The sequence below is a fragment of the Sander lucioperca genome, chromosome 18 (genome assembly GCF_008315115.2).
Source record: "Sander lucioperca isolate FBNREF2018 chromosome 18, SLUC_FBN_1.2, whole genome shotgun sequence".
In the NCBI taxonomy this organism is placed as follows: domain Eukaryota; kingdom Metazoa; phylum Chordata; class Actinopteri; order Perciformes; family Percidae; genus Sander; species Sander lucioperca.
The window spans coordinates 512,908-535,889 of NC_050190.1; the positions used below are offsets into that span (position 1 = coordinate 512,908).

The window sequence follows — 22,982 nt, forward strand, 5'->3', positions numbered from 1 at the left end:
ACCAAACCAGCAGGCGCTCGTAGGATTGTTGTCGGCCGCGGCAAGCGAGGAGGGCGGGGAGGAAGCAGAAGCAAGGACGCCGGCCGGGCCTGCTAGCCCGGCTAAGGAAACTACCACACCGATCGCCACTGCATAGCCTCCTACTCACCAAGACCAGATGGATCGCACACAAAATGGATATATATGCCACAAATACACACAGAATTGCTGCTTGATGATTATTACCGAAGCCTGGCTGAACACACTCACTCATCCCAGACGGCAGCTAGCTTAAACAATGTCTGAGTTGAAAACAAATCTTGTTGTCATGTAAGGGCCCTGTGTATGTTGCACAGACATTTTAATTGCATTTTGTGTCTGTTAAGAGGCACAAAGGCACTCTTTATATTATGCCCCCATAACTGCCGTTTTAGCAATGTGAGCTCTGGGGATTAGCTGCAGCAGCTCCGTGTTGCTAGCACCGATTCAGCTCGTTTTTTTTGCTATCGACCGTACTCACATACGTATAGTGATCAAGATTAACGTAAAAATTGCCCAGAGTTCTCCTTTAACAGCTGATGAGCAGTTATTCCTCTCCAAGAACAGGAAAACAAGTCACAACAGAAGATCGTAACTGCAATCCCATCATCATTACACTGGGTCCTAAATCAATTCTACATGTTAGCAGATTCAAATATACCAACAGGACCTTAGGGTGAAGGCATTGGCTTTTAAAGTACAATAATGAATTTTCAAGCTAATACAGCACGGCCTGCTGAAAGACTACTGGAAATTCTAATTACTCTCCACTTTCACAAGCAAACTGCCACCCATTCTCTCAGCCAGAATAAAAACAGTGCCCTATCTATTATTAATCAGTACACATAATGAGCTTATTAACTAAAAATGGCAGCTGCTGTTGTGTCTCATCCAAGACAAATAGCCACACTAGCAGTGCCGTCGGCTACATGGCAACATGCTCAGGGCGACAATGGTAACAACGGATGTTTAGCAGGTAGGTTTTACTATGCTGACCACTTGCTAATTAGCACTAAACACAACAGTTCAGCAGAGACTGATGGGAATGTCAGTCTGTCTGCGCCAAACCTCATGGAAATCTGTCCAACAGTTGAGGGGACATTTTACTCAAAAATCTAAAACATTGGTCCTGCTTCGAGGATAGGGCCGACCTCTAGCTCACCTGGCAGAGCGTGCACCCCATGTGGTCTGAGTCCATGTAGGGTCACATCTGACCCGTGGCCCTTTGCTGCGTGTCATCCCCTCTCAAGCCTGATTTATGGTTCTGCGGAGCCTCCACACAGAGCTTTCGCCTTGGCTTGCGTAAGTGGCCTGAAGTTTATACTTGTGCGTTGGTTTGTGCGTCGATCTCTTTAAGAAAAGAGCAGGGTCGGCGTGTGTGTGTGTGTGTGTGTGGGGGGGGGGGGGGTGATAGAGTGAGTGAGAGAGTGATGGTGATCCGACAACAATGCGAGCCAGACCACCTCCTAATGAGGTCGGTCCAATCTGATCACATTCTGCATGTGCTTCCACCTGCAGTAAATGAGTTTTTCCTGATAAAAATCACATGTTGATACCAGAAGCGGATGGGGTCAAAAACATCCACCGAGACTCAGCTGAGCTCAGCGGCTAGAAGCTGGACCAATCTCAAACTGAAGGAAACTGTTTACATAATGACATAATGATCCATTACCTCCTACATACAGTAATCCAGGCTCCTCTAGTTAAAACAGATTCATTCAGAAGCAGACTTTGATAAATACTTTGAAACGATTTCCAGAGCTGTTGCCAAGTTTTTAGGGCTCCTTTGTCTCACTAAGGTAAACTCATCTGTTGGTCAAAAGGAGTAATTGGCTCCATCACATTTAGATCCATACACATGAACAACATCATGGACCAAAGCTTATTCCCAATCAGCCTAGCCAGAAAACAATGACTAATGGATCATTGGTAAGTAAGTGACAAAAACGTTTTTACAAGGCTGAGATCTCACAATAATATATAAAATGTTTTTGATCAACTTTGTGCAGCTGTATATTATGTATAGTTAGTTAATAGCATTAGCTCGGAGGGCTAACTTGGCTTGTTTACCATATTACGTGAACGTCGTTGTCACCCTGAACGTCCCGCCAACCCCGTTCAAAAAACGGGCAGTTGGTTAAAGAGTTGCTTCATAGTCTAGATGAAAAACAGGAACAAATAGTTGAAGATTTAACTGCGGTCTAACTGCGTGTCAATCACTGCTCATGCACACGCATTCATTCTCCCTTGTGGGGGGATAGAGAGACCGTTTTGGGCTTTAGCGGAAAGGGGGGAGGGAGTGAGTTTTCGATGTTCACATTTTTTGGCTAAGTCCTGGATCGTTCAATCCTACCTACGGCACCTTTAAGAGGCTTGTATTTTGCTGTTAACTCACTTTACATCCTCTTTGCTGCTTTTCCTATCGCTACGCTAGAGTCCGACAGCGCTCACAGTGTCGTGTATGGTCATGTGAGTATCAGACATGTAGAGGGTTTCAGAGCATACAGGCCTTGAGAAGAGGTTGTACAAAGTATGTTTTGTAACTTAATTACCAGTTATTAGATTACACCCATCTTAAATGTCATCGCTTTTAAGGGCATACATAATGTATTCATTTATGTATTTTGTTATTACATTTTCTAAAATATTAAGTTATTTAAGAAAATATTGCACTTTTTTTTATATATTTCTTCTTATGCCCGTTTAATTTGTATGTTCAAGTTAAAATTCTAAATTTTAGTAGCTTTAACTCTGCATTCTCCTTGATAATAGGGATGCACCGAATCCAGATTTTTGGGATTCGGCCGAATACCAAATCCACTGGTTAAGATTCGTAAAATCCATACCAAATACCGAATCCTCGTCCCATCCTCAGTCTATTAACACAGTAAACACATGAATGAAGTAAACAGTGACTGTCCTTCCTTTGCCGTACCTGAAGTTGCTGCATTTTGGCTGCTGTCTGTAGATTCCTTCATGCACAACTCGTATTCTTTCGGATGTTTCATATCAAATGTTGTAACAGTGGTGATGTTATGTATAGTTTGGGGTCCTCGCCACCACCAGACTAATCAGCATTGCAGATTGAACATGTAGCTGGACTTGAATGGCCTTCTTTTGACTGAAAGTACTGCCAAACTACACTTCTTCAGCGCGCGTAGTCCAAGCGTAGGGTTCGGTGTAAAATAATTCTAAGGTTCGGCAGAAACCCAACCCCGTCAAAAAACCCCAATATTCGGCCGAATGGATTCGGTGCATCCCTACTTGATAATCAAGTAAACTCATGATAACATTATCAAGTTGATTCGGATCGCATTCGCAGTATTGTAAATCACGATTGCAATAGAACTTTTTCTCCAAATCCCTACTTTGAAGCAGTAAAAGTGAACACTATTTTTACCTCCATGCACACCTTCCTTCCCACCAATCACAGCTCAGAAAGCCATCTGACCCTGATCAAAAAGGCCTAACCGTACCTCGTCGACGTTCTCGAAGGCATTGATGATGTCATAGGGCAGGCAGGACAGCAGGTCGATGACGAACCACGTCTTCAGGTAGTTCATGCGGATGAGCTTAGGGTCGGAGATGACCTCGCCGCCGGGCCCCACGAAGGTGGTGTGGAAGTTGAGGACAATGTCCACCAGAAAGATGACGTCCACCACGCTGTCCAGCACCAGCCACACAATGTTGTTCTGCTTGGTCTTGAAGGAGACGTTGTAGGGCACCATGATGGCTGTGTAGAAGGTGAGGATGAGGATGACCCAGTCCCAGGTGGTCTTGAAGGTGCAGTAGTGAAGGATGATGTGGGGAGGCGTCTTGGGGGCCTCCTGCTTGTACTGCGGGAGGATGTCCGAGTTCAGCTGCAAAACCTGGAGGAGTGAAAGAGCGGGAAACTTTTACTCAACAAAACTCTTAATTGGGTCTCCTTTTACGAAGCACATTACCTTGCACAGCAGCTGTATTCTCGCGATATCACAGGATTGCGTGAGAATCACAAGATCACATATCACAAAAATCAGAATAGCATTTATTGCCAAGTAAGTAGCACTTACTAGGAATTTGCCTAACATTAGGAACAAAATAGGTTGTATGGATTACTGTAGTGCAGGATGTGCAAAAAAAAGCTAGCTGTCTGGATTTACCCTGCAGAGATCTGAGGAGCAGTTAACCATAGTCCTCACAAATCCACCAGAGGTTAGAACGCCAACACAGAGAAAGAGGAAAGTGATGGACATCTGGCCAAAAAGAGGGACATCCGGCGGAATTTCCAGCGGCACCGGAGCCATCCTGGTAGTGGAACGTTGTGGTTATAGACTACCAAGTACACTTCTCCCTTCATTAAAAGCAGCCTTTAGTTAATACACATTCAAACAAAGCATGAGATGTAAACTGTGAAAATTAGGACTGAAAGTTAATAATTAGACTGTCCACTGACCCGCATGAATTCAGCTGCCAAGTCAGGGCCATCATGTAAATGACTCTAAATGCCCCATTAAGACTCGCCCCTGTGTAACGCTTCGATCCTGCTAACTTAATTGCCCTATTTTATGTGTTTTAATCTTCTGTTAATGTTTCGTCCCTTGCTTGCGCTTATTTTAGCCATTATGTTGTTTTTGAATTACTTTCTGTAACATTTTTTAAACTCTTTTTAAATAAATACACAATTATTTCTTTTATATAACATTTTATCAGGTTAACCATTGAGTAGGTTTTATTTGTTCTATTCATACTTTCCATTTCTATGCTTGCAATTTGTAACGTGTAACTTTTACATTTACATTTAGTGACATAGAGATGATTTTTTTTACCTTTCCACACAGCTTTTCACACTGTAACATAGTAGTATCGTAACATACAGTAGATGCACCTTTATGTACAGTTTACTGAATATATTACTTGTAATCTGTAACATTGTAACCCTGCACATTTCAAACTATTTAGTTTTTTTCTACTTTTACTTTAACTCTGTTTATTTTCCATGTATGTATATGTCTTTTCACAATGTCTGTATACAAAGTATATTTATACTGTGTATATATTTATTTGAATACATTTTGCATTCCTAGCATCTTGAGCACAAACGTTTCCCTCAAAGGAAACATAAGAGTACACACAACAAAAAAGTTCAATTATAAATAAATAAATAGAAGAAAATTAGAAAAACAGCCCATTACTGTATCTTACTTTTTATTAAACTTCATACATTTCACACATATATAAAAGATGTTCAAACATAAATGAAAGTAGAAAATAGATTTGTAACAAAAGTCTGAGTTTTACATTTCTACAACTCTATTTCACGTGTTTTGAAAAGGCAAGAGAGCACAGACTATAAAAGAAAAAGTGAAGGAGGGAGAGATTAAATTAAACCATGTGAAATGGATGAAAGAAAGAAAAAGTAAGCCAAAACACTCAACTACTTTGTTTTGTAGTGTAGTCATAATTACCTACTGCTGCTAGGTGTGTGTTTGTGTTTGTGTGTGTGTGTGTGTGTGTGTGTGTGTGTGTGTGTGTGTGTGTGTGTGTGTGTGTGTGTGCGTGCGTGTGTGTGTGTGGAGAGATGAGTGTGAATGGTGCATGAAAAGTATCTCCAGTTTTCATCTGTATCCAACTCTTTTGTTGCTCCGTAAAGCTGCCAGTGACAAAACTGCATAATGAATAAATTTGGCTTGAAATGAGACAGGAGGACAGACAGAATGAGAAACAGGAGGACAGAAGAGTTGACCCCAAAAAAAATAAAAAGCCATTAGATTTTTCAGTGGCGGTGACGATGATGATGACTCCTGCTGAGAGCCGCCTGCTCTGCATAACACAGACTACCTTCAATCTAACACGCAGCAGTTTGGTTTCCTCTGCAGGCCACACACAGATCACACATCAACTCATCTCACACTAAACTGCATATTATTCTGTCTGTATCCAGCTGCTGCACAGATCAACCTGAACACAGTCTGCAGCCCCAAATATATAATACATGATCAGAAATCTTATTCATTTCAACACTTCCTGCTCTTCAATGGTGACAGTGAACTAACAGTGGGACTTCTTGCAACTTGTACAACTAGCTATAGTAGTGATATTGCTATTTGACAAATTGACAAAACTACTTAATTACCTTAACATATAATAATATCATTGAGAATAGTATTTAAATATTGTTACTACTACTGCAGTTACTACCTCTTCTTGCACTGAGTTTCTGCTCATACTGCTCGTAGTACTGATAATATTGAAGCTATTACTGCTACTGTAATCAACACGGCTGCTACATGTAAAACTACTACTGTACTGTACAGTACATATTGCAAATACTACTTCATCATTCCTTCATTCAATCCCTTGCCCAAACACGTATCCACGCCTTCTCGACTACTGCAACATGGTTCACCCAACAAGATCCTCAATGAACTCCAATATTTCTAAAACTCTGCCAGCCAGCATGCTCACTGGCACCCACCGCAGAGACCCCCCCCCCTGTCCTCCATGACTCCACTGGGTCCCAGTTAATCACCGGATACATTTAAAAATTCTACTCACCACCTACAAATGCCAAGACAACTTGTCCCTACTACAATTAATAATAATAAAAAAAACAATAGTAGTATTTTCATCACTTGCAGAGGAGTTGGCTTTGGTTAGCCTCCCAGTGGGACTCAGTCTGATGTTAAGTAACAGGGCGGGATCACCCGCAGGCTTCATTAAGGCTTTGAAGAGCTGCATCTCATCTAATCCACATCATCAGAGCTGTCAATCAAACAACCCCTGGTCAAGAGCAGCATCGACGCTCAAAAATGAGACTGCCAATTAGAAGCCCAGTGGCATTGGGGGGGGGGGGCATCCTGGATAGAAGATGCCAGCTGTGCCTTTCAGGCTGCGCAGCAGAAGGATCACCTGTGATATCTATTGAGCGTGCTCAGGACGTTATGCAACCCTCCCCATCCTGCAGCAGGCTGAGAAATGGGAGAGAGGGTGTATTAGCTTGCAACTTATTATGGCTTTTTCTCCTGCCAACATCACTTCTTTCTTGCCTTTACATTCTCCTCTTCCTTCCTTCCACATCTCTCTTACGTCCTTCTGTCATTCAAAATTGAAGCACCAGAAGCCGAGATATCCTCGGCTATCCTTTCTTAATGAAAGAAAAGTCAAACTTCTCTGATGTCAGCTTGTTAAATGTGAGTATGTTCTGGTTTCTTCTCTCCTCTGTAACAGTAAACTGAATATCTTTGAGTTGTGGACAAAACTAGACATGTGAGGGTGTCATCTTGGGCTTTGGGAAACACTGATCCACATTTTAGAGACCAAACAACTAATCCCTTAATTAGAAAATTGACAGATTAATCAACAATAAAAAACATAGTTAGTTGCAGCCCTAAACCCCACACGTCCAGTATGTCTGCAGGTGTTTAAGGGGTGTACCATTTCCTTCTCTCCTTTCCTTATTTCATCCATCCGTTTGCCTTCCTGCTGTCCTTCTTTGCTTCCTTCCACCTTTAGAAAATTCTGTCTTACTTCCTTAGTTAATTCATTACGTCCCCTTTCATCTCTTTTTCAACTCTGTGCCCTTTGATTTTTTTCGGTCTTCCTCTTCTGCGCTCTCAATTTGGTGCATCTTTCCTCCTTTTCTATTCCATCCTCTCTTTCTTCCCCTCTCTTTCCTCCCCCTGCCCTCATCACCTTTAAACACACCCCTTCTCGCCTGTGCTAAGCAGGGATGAAACTCAAACAAATTCTGATTAAAGGTGATACACCTCACTCATGAATAAAACAAGTGGGTGAGCTCTGGAAGACATGAAGAAGAAGACATGAGCCATCTTCTGCCCATCCCGAAATCCATTCTCTAAATTTCTAGCAGCAGTCACAATCATTCTGAGTGCCCACAGCACCCTGCTTCTGTCTCCCCACCCAACATGGAATATTAATGACACCCGCAGTCCACAGAAGCACAGCACTTGTGGAAGAGAAAGCACCGCTCGCTGTGTCAAACAACTGCAGTTCCAGGGAAGTTGGCATGTGTGTGTAGGTGGAGGGAGGGTGGGGCTAGGATGCATGTATTAAGGGTGTGGTTGTGGTCCGTCTATTAATGCATGCATCTGTGTGGGGCTGCTTTAACTCAGCGTTAGTAAAATGGTTTGAATGTGGTACTTAATGTTTTATATGAGGATTCATTTGTGCAGAATTAATGTTAAGAGCAGAGAGTTGCTACAGTGGCGTATTTGCAGTGTGTGTGTGTGTGTGTGTGTGTGTGTGTGTGTGTGTGTGTGTGTGTCCGTCCATAGAGGAGCCTGCAGCAGAACCAACTTCCAGGTGAGAGGTCAGCTACTGTTAACTGTCTTTATCCTGCAAGGAGGTTATTTTTTTCTATCTTGGAGCTTTCTTGAGCATTGAAAAGGCTGATCCTTAAAAATTGCATTTCTTTTATTAAATGTGACACTCTTTGGTGCCGGGTTATAAAACGAGCACAAGTCAAACTTGACATTTAGGCTTCTGCAAAGTCACATTGACATTTGGAATAACACACATGACCAAAATCCAGTTGTGGAGTTCAATCTATTTATCATTGACAGGGGTGACACATTTAAAAAGATTATACTATATTATATATTATCATATAGTTGTTCTTTTTACACACACACACACACATTTTAGTACTTTTTCCACCTCTGCAATTATGTACTGTATAATTAAAGCTGCTGAGCTGGTACATTTTCATGGCAGCAGCAGTTTTTGGAATGCTAAAAAAACAGGTTGAAATTTGAATATCAAGTGCTGTAGTATATACATATTTATCTTAGAATATGGATATTAAACTTCAGGAATATGTCTCACCTCTTCAGAAAGACAAATGAAACATGACAATGAGATATTGAGTTTTAGGAGCTTTCAGAACAGCGGCTAGACAGGAAGTGCCGTCAGGACTTTCAATAATAAAAAGTTAAATTCATTGTAGAAATGGTTAAAGATTAACAAGCTCAATAGCCCGCTTACTGAATATGATGTTACCTGATGTCAGATTGCTACCAGCTTAGCTTAAGTTATGCTCATACTTTGTTAGCCGATGTTGGATTGTTGCCATCTTATCTCCGCTAATGCTCTGTAAACCTTGTGCCCTGTTGGCTTACAGCATCTGGATAATGAAGGCTGCTTGCTCTGTTAGCTGATGCTGAAAACTAGTGAGCCAAGGAATAAATGACACTGCATAAGCCCTGACCTAAGTATGGATGTTTTGCCACATAATGACAGAATGATGAAGACCAGAGATGTGGCTGAAAGCAAGTGGACCTTGAGTTTTGAGAAAACTGGGAACCTGGCATGAAGCAGAAGTGCTTGGTTACTATTGTTACCTGCAGTTTATCACACCTGTATATAAACTGTTTGAGGGGTATTGGGGTAAGCGTGTACTGCATGTGTGAGTCTGCTCGTGCTCACCTCGGCCAGTCTGGACTGTTTATGGCTGACTTCATGTTCTATGGGTGCCAGCTTCGGCAGCGTGTTGCGGTTGTTGGTGAGCGCCCGAGTCAGCCGTGCAAACTTGGTCCATCCTGCAGGAATGAGACGTTAAACACAGCTTAGATCACATTCATCACAATGTCAGGCTCAACGTCCCATATTGTAAAAAGTGAGATTTTCTGGCTACAGTGCCATTACAGTCATTCCCAAGCTGCAATAACAGCGCAGGGACTCCGAGAGTGCAGATGCAGAAGACCTGGAAACACTGACCAATGAGAGCAGACTGGGCTTTTTTCGGGAGGGGGGCTTAAAGAGACAGATGCTAAAACGGAGCGTTTCAGGCACAGGGGGAATACAGGTATATTCAGACACACTGTATGAGAAAAACATATACAAAAATGTGTTTTTTTTAACATTAAAGCATGTAAACACGTTCTAGTAGAAACCCAAAATACAACCATAATAATAATAATAATAATAATAATAATAAGAGTACAATATGGGGACCTTCAAGTGGCTTTGAGAATGCATGTCAGCTGCACACAAACACAATCAGATCTCAGCTGTTGATACAGTTCCTCAGTTCATGACTCCACTGGGGACATACTGGAGTTACAAAATATTCCCACTGCTTCCACTTGTACTAGCCACTAGAGGGCTGGCAGGAACTGCGTTTCTCCCATTGGGTAGTTCATGTTTACAATAAAGCCGACACAATGTGAAGGCAGCAAAAGCCCTGTTTCATGGCGAACACCCACCCTGCAGAATGTGTCCTTGAACTCAACTGAATCTCAGTTAGCTGCAGGGGTTCTGTCCGATGTGCTCTGACCTTTGCGTAGAAGCGGGAGATTAAGGAGAAATTCTCCTTCAGGGGATCAATCCTAACCCGACGTGCCAGATTGTTTGTTACATGGATCCATCTGAGAAGCCATCATTGGAAACTGTTTGGAAAAGAGCAGGCACTTTCAAAGAAATACCCGGCAGGTAATTGGATGAACCATCTGTCTATCACGTCCGCCATTGTTGTTTTGAATGAACAGTCGCGGCCGTCACACACACACACCTAAACCACGCCTGCAGCTGCCAGTGGCTCCTCACTGGACGCTGGTTGGTTCGGTCTGCTACTGTTCAGACACATACACATTACTTGAAGCGTGACAAGATGGATTTTAGTGTGAAAAGTGATGCCGTGATATCGCGAGAATCCAGCGGCCATGCAAGATAAGATCAGTACCACAATAACCATACAATTAGGATATGTCTGTCTTGTTAAATACAAAGCTTAGCGGGTAAAGCTAGTGTCTGTGGACACATTCTGAACTTAAAACCAATGTGTACAGTGTTTGAGCCACGAATGTGAATGCTCATTAGAAATTTTCTATGAGGTCATGGCTCCATCTAAGGCGGACAATATACAACACTATGAAAACTGTACACGTGTATACTGTGAGTGCTGCTACTGTAAACAGTATTTAAAGGATATAATTATTATTAGAAATATTAGAAATGCAACTAATATGGTTTTAGATTACATTCAAGAAAGAAAGATTTCACTTGGAACTCCAAAGAACAGCAAATATGTATCTAGTAAACCAGACAACAAAGTCCACACAGTATGATAAGTCAATAGCTACATTACTGGGACACTTTACCATTACGTTGTAGTAGTTTTGACAAGCTTCAGGTAAGTTGGGTATGGTAATTAAGCTGAAAATATCAGATGTCACCTGAAATGATGCAGTTCCAGTGTCACAGACTGACAGGACAAGCTGCCTCTAAGCTCTGAATGAAACTAAAATGATGACCTTAAAATATTGATGTGATGTGATTAAAAGCATAACTGAGGGATTCAAATTATCGACTATCCGCTAGCATGAGCTGTCGGTTAGTCCTCGACTGCAATCTAGCGAAAACATATGTGGCTGGAAAATGACGTGCACAGTCAGATAACAGCTGATTGTTTATGAGCAGACAGGCTCAGCACTCTGCCAGTCTTTCTGAACGGCAAACAAGACAACCAAAGTGGCCATCTATTTTAATATTCAATTAATCTGTAACTATTAAAATTGACTAAAACTGATAGAATCTAGAAATGGGAAGCCAAGTCGAGTGCCACATCACAACAGAAGTTACTGCCTGACACTTTCCATATAGAGCAGGTCTACACCATACTATTCCCCCATGAACAAGACCCTGCTAAAATGTTCACATTTGTTTATATTTTAGCCTTATATCTTTACTCGCACTATTCTTATTCCTAGATTCAGATTTTGCTTTTACTTGTGTGGTTTGTGTTTTTGTTATTATTTATAGAGCATTGTTGGATGTGCCTGAGGCCTAAGATTTCCATTGCCAACAACTACTTCTGTTATTGTTGTGCACATGACAGATAAAGAACCTTGAAAAGCCTTATAGAGATAGTGACGGACATGTTATGTTTCAATGCCTCAATTTTGCACTCTGGACCCCTTTGTCCCTGTGCAGATTTTATATGTGCAACCTGATCAACATTCCTGTATTTTCTTTCTTTAACTTTAAATTTCTCTTTGCAACCTTAACTTGTGTGCATTCTTTTTATTTTTTCATCTCAATGCCAGCGATTACACTCTGTAGTCGATAAGCATTTTACCATACTGCTTTTGAAAAGTGCTATATACCTAAAGCTAATTACAAATGCAGTGGAAATGCATAGCAAGCATTGTGAAAAATGCTTTGTGGTTCCTTGTCTTGTCCATTACTGTTTTTATCCAAAAGTTTGGTTCCAGCTTTAATTATCATATTAAAACCATTACTGTCTGTATATTTAAATAATACCAGCCTGTCCGGTTATTTTCTGGCCACACCGCTGCACAGTTTGGGCGTGCTCGTACTGTTTCACTCTAAAAATAAAATCAAATGGTTGAAAGGGCAAAGAGGAGCACAACAGAGCCAGCCTACATACAGTAGTCACACAACGTAATCGACCCAACCCTTTGAAGGGACCATTACAGATAAAAAGTGGACTTTGAAAGAGCTTTTAACCCTCTGGCCTCCAGCTGTCACTACACCTGCCCTTTCATTTCAACCATTCATTTCTCAATCACTCGACTACCCTCGAGGAAAACTGTTGTGGCTTTTGTGCAACTTATTATACGTGCATCTTCAGTTGCAGAGCAGCTTCTTTTGTGATTTTATATTATGCTGATACCTACAATTGGCTCTGGCTGCCAAAATTGAGCTTTTTTAAATATATTGCCTGGAGGGAAATTGCTGCAGTAGTGCTTGTGTGTGTGTATATATATATATATATATATATATATTGTACAGTATATTGTTGGCTGTTGAAAGCATTGGCTTAAAATACTCTGGGCTTTTTGCAAAGATATCCATCACTTAACTTTTTTTCTCCTAAAGGGACAGTTCCCTTCAAAATCAAAAATACATATTTGTTCTCATACCTGTAGTGCTATTTATCAGTCTAGATGGTTTTGGTCCTACATAAACCGGCTCACAGACAGGTCTGTTGATTATCTTGAGTAACTGGGTCATGATTTATGGAAAGAGACATCGCTGCTGAGAATTTTTCTTTTGGTGCTTTGAGCACCACAAGCCGAGTGCCATCTAGTTCCGTTATATTGAAGAGAAGGCAGACACCTAGGGCCGATATCTTCAACACTGGGCAACCAAAACTATCTAGACTGACAAATAGCACTACAGGTAAGGGGGCATACTGTATATGTGTTTTTAGTAATGAGAGTAATAAGAACATTTACTCAAGTATTTAAGAACAGAAGTACTGCGACGTTACTTGACTATTAACATCTTGCCAGAAGCTGAAGGGTATTTTTCATTCTTTATACTTAAAGCGAGACTGTAACCATTGTAAGAGTGATAATACATTACTCCTCTTACACATGAGGAGTGAAACACATCCTTGCTCAAATACCTCAGCTGAGGGGTTTGCTGCTAGCCTGGTTGACACCAGACCCACTCTCAGTTGTAACTGAGAGTGGGTCTGGGAAAGGTTCATTGACAGTTCATTTCCAAAGGGGCGTCACCAACGGACGCCGCTCATTGGATAGTCCAACCAATCAGACCAACGATCCAGGTGACGCTGCGCTTCGGTAACCGTCATGTTGAATGTAAACAAAAAGCTGCTCGCTGTCACTGCGCTACCGTCATCGCGTAAAGCCCGTCTCAACGGTTGTGATTGGTGTAAAGCCCGCCTCAGCGGTTGTGATTGGTGCCTCGATTTTGGGGACATTGGAAATGGGTTTGAATGGGCTCTTTGCCAGACTGACTTGCAGAGCAAATCTCAAATTTGCTGGAAGTTCGTCAGGGTTTACCCAGGCTAGTTTGCTGCTGCAGCGTGCCTTGGTCTGGTATGACCGGCAGCTTAATCTCAGGTATCTATTGTTGTATAACGGACGTTACTGCATCAGTCTGAGTCTTCTCTACCTGTGCCACTATTACACTAAATTCTAGCAATCGCCACTATTCCATAATTGTTGTTCCACTGTTCAGAAACATTTATATGAGCTGACAGATGTTTGACTTTAAAGCTCAGTTTTTCGTTTAATGCTCAAATCAACGTATGAGAGCATTGTATGTTGCATTCTTTTTATTTTATTTTGCCTGTGTAATGTAAGCAGTGTAATGTAGGCCCATGTGGGCTGGGCACCTTGGGGGGAATGAGACTTGAATTATTCATAAGCAGGAGTGTGTCTTAAGCTCGCCTTATTTAACTCTTGTGATATGTATCTGGACCATGTTAAAACAATTAGAGAAGTCAATAAACTGACTCAGTCACGTCCGTACCATAGACTGTAAATTATTGGACAGAGCATGTGTGACGTCACCCATTGGTTTGTGGAGATCTGCTATGAGTCGTCGACTTTGCCGTTACGGGCACAGCCATCCTGGTTGCGGATGTGACGATTTTAGACGAGAGGGAGGAGAGAGGGAGGAGCTGCTTACACTCTACGTTATGTTACAGACTTTCACTGTCAATCACATCATAGCCACGCCCTAAAACACCCCCTGCTTTATCGCCGATTTTAAAATCAACGAGACCATAATTCAAAAAATTAACATCATTCTGTGTTGCAGAAGACTTCAAACTAGCGATTGAGGTCATAAACTCATTATGAAAATGTTTACTGAGGTAATAAATCAAGTGAGAAGTGGGTCACTTTCTCATAGACTTCTACAGAAACCGAACTCCTTTTGCAACCGCACGTGTCCCCCCCCCTGCTGGAATTCAGATAGAATGCAGCTTTAAGTCACTTCCGCATTTGCAGCACTTCGCTGAACCGGATGGTTTGTCCATTAATATTAACATGCCCGTATAGTCCGTACACAGGAACAGCTCACTAAAGTTATCCAACATTAGCCACCAGTTGTACCTGACCAGCTGTAAAACCCCTGGACCGGGGTTTTTCGCTTAACAAACTTTATATACATTCATTTATAAAAAAAAACAAACATTTAAAAGCTAAATTATGCAACTATTTTACCCTAAAATAACAGCTTTAAAATATCTGTGATGCTACACTGACTTGTAGTAGGGAGAATGATGCCTCTTTCATTCTCACTCTGCACCCAGATCGCCTGTTCTTGCACTGTGTAACTTTTATTATATTTTGTATTGAGTTGGTGTGCGGGTACGAGCTCCCAGGAGAAGTGTGCAACGCTTTACAGCACTGCGGCTGATTTTGGTGAAACTGGATCATATTTCATGGAGAAAATGTTTTCTGTTTTGCTCCGGCCGCTCTGCCTCGACTCTGGGTGATTCCTGGAGTTTCCTGATGAACAGAAAGCTGTGCTTCTTGCTAAAGTAATGGGCATTTGTCAAGTTGACAGAGGAAGCTGAGAACCAAAAAGGAAAGAGTGATCAATGCAAGAGGCTGTCGGACAAGAGTAAACCTGGGACTGGCTTTTAGTCATTGGTGAGAGCTTTGCGAAATAAAAAGCTGCAGAAAGGCGGCGAGCTGGCCATCTTGGTGTTGGACTAGTGAGTTATATTAGCTTCTTGCCATGTCTTGTGTTGTTGCACTTGCTTGATGTTTGCTGTGTTACACTGGGAACACACCGCCCGCGTAAGTGTCGCGTAGCGTAAATAAGTGCCTGATTGTGCGCCTGGCCTTTCACACTGGATGCGTATTTCTACACACAAAGTGATCCTTCTCTCTCTCTCTCTCCCCCCGATAGAAAGTGACAGGATGAGTGAGGAAAACTGGTAATTGTAGTCTATTTGTGTGTGTGTGTGTGTGTGTGTGTGTGTGTGTGTGTGTGTGTGTGTGTGTGTGTGTGTGTGTGTGTGTGTCTCTCTCTCTCTCGCTCTCTCTCTCTCTGTCCGTCTGTCTCTCTCTACCCATGTGTCTGATCGTGTGTCTCGCTGTGAGAAGTCAAGACAGCCAAAATCACCATAAACTGGCTGGCTGTTTTATTTTGAAATGTTTTATTTTGGTTAAACATCCGGCTGCACTGTGGTCTTCCTGTATGGGATTACCTGCCTGGCTTGACACATACGCTCGCGTATCGCGTAAAAAATAGAGGAGACGCCGAAACGACTGCTGCAGCGTGCGGGCCGGCGCGGATGCTACGCGCCCGGTGTGGCCGGACAGATTGGATAACATAGGCGGCGAAATAAAAATAGCTGCACTACGCGGCTATACGCGACGCTTACGCCTGCGGTGTGTTCCCAATGTAAGCAAAATTATGGACTAGTTTTTTATCATAAGTGATGTAATCATAACAAATGCATGTGTACAGCTGTCCATATTTACGACAGCGTGTGCAGCAGGTGAATTACACTTTAAAACTGGAGGGGTGCTAAATCGCAAAAAAATAAACAATTCAACTGCAAATACTTGTTTATTTTTACTGAAGCAGATATTTGACTGCAGGACCTTTACTTGTAATGCCATACTTTTCCATTATGGTATTACTCCATTTACCTAGGCAAAGGTCTTGAGTGCTTTTTCAATACTGCCTATACAGTAGCAGAGGTTGCATAATTCACTGTTTGCGTGCATGCATTATAAAGTGCCATGCCCGTATGCGTTCGAAAATAATAAACCATTGGCTCGGAAAGCAAACCCAGAACCACTTTCATCATGAAGTAGAATGGAGGAATTTGTCTTGTAAATACATACGGACAGCTTACAGGCTCCCACTGTACACACTGACACATGAGGACAAAAGGGTTGCATATAGAGCACGAGAGGAAACTGCAGGACAAGTAAATAAGAGGTTTTTCACGGTTAGTAAGGCTGCTGCTATGGTTCCTCACAAGAATGCAACACGGCTTGATTTATCAGACTGGAGCACAATGGAAGTGGAAATAAAAAAAACATAAAAGACCTGGGCTAAAAATAACAGGGGAGCAGAAGTGGTGCACGCACCACCAAAGTGAATTCTGAAATGAGATTTTGATCAGTGGTTCCACACCGAGGAACGACTCGCACTGAATTTACAGAGTGGTTTACAGACAGACAGACATATAGGACGCCTGATCAGTACACATGCACTGATCAACGGTCCATACTTACACACTTACATCATTACTTTCTTTTACATTTAGTAGTGTTGGTACCCTTTGTGCTATTCAGGAAGGGTAGTGTTCTTACAAATCAGGCTTGGATGTTTAAGGAAAGAGGGAGTAGGAGAGTTCAGGTAAAATTTCTGGGAATTTGGGGGTTTACTGACATGAGGAGTTTACATTCTGCGATTACACACATGACACAAATTATTATTATTATTATTATAATTATTATTATTATTATTATTATTATTATTATTATTATTATTATTATATGTTGGGTTGTTGGGTGCCAGACCTATCTCACAGTGCCGTTCTCAGCGATATTCTGGGTTAAGAAAAAAATGCTCTGGCTTGTTTGTATTTCTTTAAACCAATCACAGAGCAGAGATAGCAAGAGGGGAGGGATGTCAGGCTTAATCCCAGCAATGTACATCCGTCAAGCCAGACGAGTAGGCAGATAGTGATTTTTTTAGACTGAATATCTTTGACAAAATAAATTTGACTCTTTTTATGCCAAAGAAACCACGGCATTAACAACAATATAATTCAACATATCAATAAATAAACAAAATGTGAAATGTTGAGACTGAAAAAGAAAATACTCTGGTTGGTGGATACTCAAAACCTCTTGGGTGGATGGGATGTACTGGGGGAATTTCAACTCAGACCTCAGTATTTCTAAAATCCTGCCTAAATGGACTGGAACTAAACGTGCAACCATGGATCTTTTTTTGTGGTTTGGACCAAGGAAAATAAAAACTAATTCACCAAATAATGGCAACTTTGCTGTCTAATGCCGCTTTTTGATGGGACTGTTCCGACACAGGTAGCCAAAGATGCCTTAGCCCAAAGCAACCTGATCCAGCAAGCCAGGTGCCTGTTTGACATGTGATTTGCAAGCATTTCTTAAACACACAGAGCGCAAACGGGAGCAGTATGACATTTATACAAATGCTGAAAGGTCCCTGCAAGGCTCTCGTATGCTCATGAATGGGTTGCAAGTATGGGCATTTGTTTTGATTAGTGAAGTTGTAGAAGTTGTCATTTGTTGCGCAGCTTTCACATTTAGTGAAACAAACCTCTTGTTGGTGGACTAGTGATCTATGAATCAAGTGCTAAGACTGGCTCAAGTATTGGTCCAGTTCTGGGGGCCAACACTGGCACAAAGTTGACTCAAATGTGTGAATTTCAACCCCAATTAGTTTCATCTATATATATATAGTTTGTATAACAAGATCGAAGTCCAATAAATACAGCAATATCATTTTCATTTGGTGTCCCTCTAAACTAGTTTCCTTTGAGATTCTCGAATGACATCTTTTGAAAGATACAGTCACCTACTTGTTCTAAAAAGCCAGGTTCAATACTTCCATAGTGTAAAACACCTTTCAGTCATTTTAAGGCCATTATTATGCCCAACTACAACTGTACCAAGAGAAATCATAGATATCATCAGCTAGAATGTTCCGGATGGATGTGTGAGGCGCCGGTGTTCTCGCCTCAGTACTCAGATTCGGATCATTCCGGAACTGCCATCTGTGGAGGTTTTACAGGTGCTGACAGAGCAAACAGTGAACACTGCCGCTCTGCAAGAAAAAACACAACAGTTCTGCTTCTGCCACATGATTAGCTCTGCCCCCATTTCTTTTCTTTCTGCTTTTCTACACTGACGATGCTGACTTTAGTTACTGTGCCTGCTCTGCTGCCAGAGGCTGAAGCGCAATAACCACAATCAGGGGCCATGCACGCAGCAAATATTCAACCTAAAATGTTCATACCTAAGCACCTGTTAAATCTGGGAACTGGGGAAAGATGACAGCCAAATGTCTTACAACACTGCAGACAGTGCACATTAACAATAGTAAATTGATGGGGTCATTTTAGGTAAAACGGGGGCATGAACACGCAGGGTCACAGGGTGCAGATAATACATTTAAAATCGACTTGGCTATTTTAAGCAGAGGATGGACATCTTTAGCAGATTCCTCTCCCGTTCAGCTGATGCTGACATGTTGTGGCGTGCCGAGCCGCAGGAGCAGCCAGAGATGAAGCAGAGAGCAAAGTTTCGGTCTCCAGCACGAGCCAACTCAACTGGCAACGCTTGCAGCAGCGAATCTCCCTTTCCTCACCAACGGCCTCTCCCACTCCTCTAATCAGCAGGCGGGTTAAACTGCAGCAGCTCGCCGCTCTGTGACACAGCAGGCCAATGCTGCATCCTCTCTGTGGCCTCTAACGAGGGTACTGTACTGAAATACTCTGCAGTGGGTTCAGTCTGGCTGGCAGCACGTCAGTCAAACCTCCAACGGCAAAGGGCTGCTTTGTTGCCGACGTGATTTTGTTTTAAGAGGTCCCTCCATTACTGGCTATATAAAAAACCATGTTTATTAGTGCTGAAACCATTTATTTTCAACATTAGTTTTGTTTAAAAATGTCTGAGAATCTCACAAGAAATTAATCCGAAGCCACACTGGGAACTGAAACGGCCCTCACCAATATTTCACCACAAACTGATCTGTTCCAAAAAAGAAGGCGTATGTACATTCATGTGGGTGAATCTGCAAGACATCTTCATTTCATTGAGCGGCTTTTGTACTTTAGTTAGTCTGACTGAGCTGTGGCTCTCAACTGGCAAACCTCTGGTGGTTTTTGTTCAAAACATGGATGATTACAAAACGGAATCTGAAGTTTGTCACATCATCAGCAGAAGCAGCAGCTAACTGGCAAAGACGGCGACGCACTGATGTGACAATATTAGTTCCACTCAAGCTCTAATTGCATGTTCAACCCATTATGTGTGTCGCCGAGCACACATAATGAATAAACAAATCACACGACCACTCTGAGCAGGTCTCTGCAGCAGGGGGGAGGAAGTCACCGCATGTATGCACACGTGTTTACACGTGTGTGTGTGTGTGTGTGTGTGTGTGTGTGTGTGTGTGTACATTAAAAAGGGGGGGAAGGGTGAAGGGTGAGGGATCCCTGTCAAAGGGCAAACACACCCGCTCAGTGGTGCCAAGAACAACTCCCCGGGCAAGAAGCTGACACTGTGCATCAGTCAGGGCACGGGAGGAGGACACCGTCACCCACATCTCCCGTGATCCCTGACAGCATCCCAGCCTCCTCAAACACAACCTGACAGCCCGAGACGTTGCAGGGAGACAAAACTCGACTCGCTCTTTTTTCATCCAGCCGCAGCTCGGGATGAAATTAAGGAGGGAGGGGAAAAAAGATTTGAACCGAGCAAAAAAGGTTCCGAGACTTTTCAGTGGGAGAGAAAAGGACTGAAGGGGTAGAAGAGGGGAGAAGGAAGAGGGTGAGGAAAAGGTATAGGGTGTACAAGGAGGAGGAGGAAGAGGAAAAGAGGTTTAGGAAGGAGGGAGAGGAGGACGATTAACACAGAAGAGAAGATGAAGGAGAAGGAGGACAGTGAAAAATAAAAAAGAGGACCAACCAGGAATACCACTAACAAAGAACGCCTTTACATTTTAAAGTGCAGTTTTCTGCTAATATTTTCTTTCAACTAACACAAAAAAAATCTTTGAGTGGCTTTAACGATACGTCGCAGCATTTCGCGATGCATTTATTGTGTCAATTGATGTCACAATGATGATTAATAACTATATATATTATGGGTGGAACGGTACATGTATTTGTATTGAACCAAATCGGTACGGGCGTCTCGGTTCAGTACATGAATTTACACGGAGAATACACGGTATAAAAATAAATAAAGCTCATTAATTAAAGTAACTACTGTTAGATACGTGTTTCTTTAGGGACACCTAATCTGTAGCCCCCCGCCCTCGCTCTGAAGCTCCCGGCTCCGCCCACATGTCGACGGTCCAGTGAGTGAGTCAGAGCTAGCAGCACTAAGGACGAGTAGCCTAGCCTGTGGCAAGTGGTGACGACCCACAACAGTTAGAAGACCTGCCGGCTTCTTTAAGATCGTAAGTTTGGGACAACATTGGGTTCCCAGTCAGTTCCAGTAGTACAGGTGAGAGAGTGGTGGATAAGACGAGGACTGTGTGTTGGCGTTGTTCAGCAGTTGTTGGGTATGTGAATGGAAATACATCTAACATGCAAACGCATATCCAACGCCATCACCCAGATGTGCCAATCACTGGAACGAGACAAAAAAAAACTGTCCAACTTCTCCTCCCTACAGTGTTTAACCAGCCTTTAGATACGCATACAAATAGGGCCAAAAAAAATCACTGAAGCAATCAGAATTTACATGTCATCTTCAATGCACCCGTATTCACTCGTAGAGGAACTTGGCTTCAAGTATTTGCTGCATGTACTCGAACCTCGTTACAACATGCCATCCCGCCACACATGAGGCAAACTGTAGTCCCTTCCATATACAACCAAACACGGACGTTGATGGAGCACGAGCTGTCAGCTGCACCCTCCGTTTCACTAACGACTGATGGTTGGACTTTGCGTGCTACAGAAAGCTCTCTCACGGTGACTGCTCATTTTATTGACTCTGAGTGGGAAAATGAAAGCGTCAGTTCTACAGACGCGGCCCCTGTATGAGCAGCACACAAGCACTCACCTAGCTGAGAAGCTACAGCAGGTCGTGGCAGAGTGGAAACTAGAAAGGTATGCCTGTCGCACTTAATAGCAAGAACACTTTCTTTTATCTTTTGTGGGGGAAGGTCTCGCCCTACACAGTGGTGCTTTGAGCTAAATGCTAACAGCAGCATACTAACATCCTCACAATAACAATAATAACCTATTGATGTAGGTAGGTATCCGTGGTGGAAGAAGTATTCATATACTTTACTTTAGTAAAAGTACTAATATCATACTGTAAAAGTACTCCGTTACAAGTAGAGTCCTGCATTGAAAATGTTACTTAAGTAAAAGTATTTTGGGCAGTTTCCCAGACAGTGTTTAAATTAGGCCAAGACTAGGCCTTAATCTAGATTAGTTAATCACTGCTCAATAAATGGCTTTCTGAAACACAGACTAGTACAAAACTTCATAGTCCAGGTGTTCTTAATCTTTTTTTTTAATTAAAGTAAACAAGATTAATTTAAAACCACCTGTGCCAGTCTGAATTAGCTGGACTGAGGTTGCCTATAAAACATGGAATGGACCATGAAACACCTAAAACATAAGGAACTGGAGAAGGAAATTCAAGGAAAGCAATGGCAGCAGAAAAGAGACTGCGATCAAAAAACTTTAGTGAGCATGAGAAAAGTCTTTTAAAGACAATAGTATCAAGACACCCGGTCATTGAAGACAAACAGCACACATCTGCTGTGGAATCAAAGAAAAGGAATGCATGGAAATCCATCTGTAATGAATTTAATGCAAATGAACAAACATCCACAAGAACAATACAACAGCTTCAGGTAAGGATTGTCAATTTGTATTACCTTGATAGCTGTATTTTATTACTGTTCTGTGCTATCAATGGATTGACACTACAGTATTATATTCGGTACAGGTTTTGTGGAAGAATATAAAAATCAACCTAAAAAAAACTGCTGCAGAAGCCCGAAGAGAGAGGTTTAAGACTGGTGGAGGACCTGCAAATAAAGATACTGATCAGTTGGATGACTTACTGACTGAATAATGGAGAACCAGCAACCTTTGGAGAACATACCAGATGATGACCATCTAGACAGTTCAGATGAGGGATCACACACACATACTACAATGGGTATATTTTGGCATTTCGTACTCTCCTTTCAAACTTTCCTTTCTTTGTTTCATTCTCTTTCATTTGATGTGGAACATTTCTCATTTAATGTGCATTTATTTGATTATATATGAACTGTTCTTTCTTTCAAGGAGAAAGTCAAAGGGACATAACTGAAGCGCTGCAAGGTAATTTACCCTCCACATCCTCAGAAACTAGGGTGGCAGTGTCTGCCAGTACCAGTCATCAAAACAAAAGAGTCACAATCCACCAAAAGCTGGCCATTGAATTTCATGAACACAAGTGATACACAACACAAAACAACACAACACAACAACA

The 22,982-nt window shown here is 42.1% G+C and overlaps 1 protein-coding gene and 1 long non-coding RNA gene across 4 annotated transcripts in view; one reads left to right on the forward strand and one right to left on the reverse strand.

Annotated features, from left to right (window-relative positions):
- Positions 1-22,982, reverse strand: part of kcnh5b (potassium voltage-gated channel, subfamily H (eag-related), member 5b) — a 183,878-nt gene that overhangs the window by 138,088 nt on the left and 22,808 nt on the right. For all 3 annotated transcript variants that reach the window (XR_004895746.1, XM_031280412.2, XM_035994809.1), the window contains exons 5-6: positions 9,445-9,557; positions 3,495-3,887 (exon numbers count right to left, since the gene is read on the reverse strand). Coding sequence is in view for 2 of the 3 variants with exons in the window: in XM_031280412.2 (XP_031136272.1) it covers positions 3,495-3,887; positions 9,445-9,557 (506 nt within the window). In the remaining variant the exon portion in view is untranslated. The remainder of the gene's footprint in view (positions 1-3,494; positions 3,888-9,444; positions 9,558-22,982) is intronic.
- Positions 1,054-21,853, forward strand: LOC116036780. Its single transcript, XR_004101716.2, has 3 exons — positions 1,054-1,065; positions 6,987-6,989; positions 21,741-21,853. It is a non-coding gene; the product is annotated as an uncharacterized LOC116036780 (long non-coding RNA).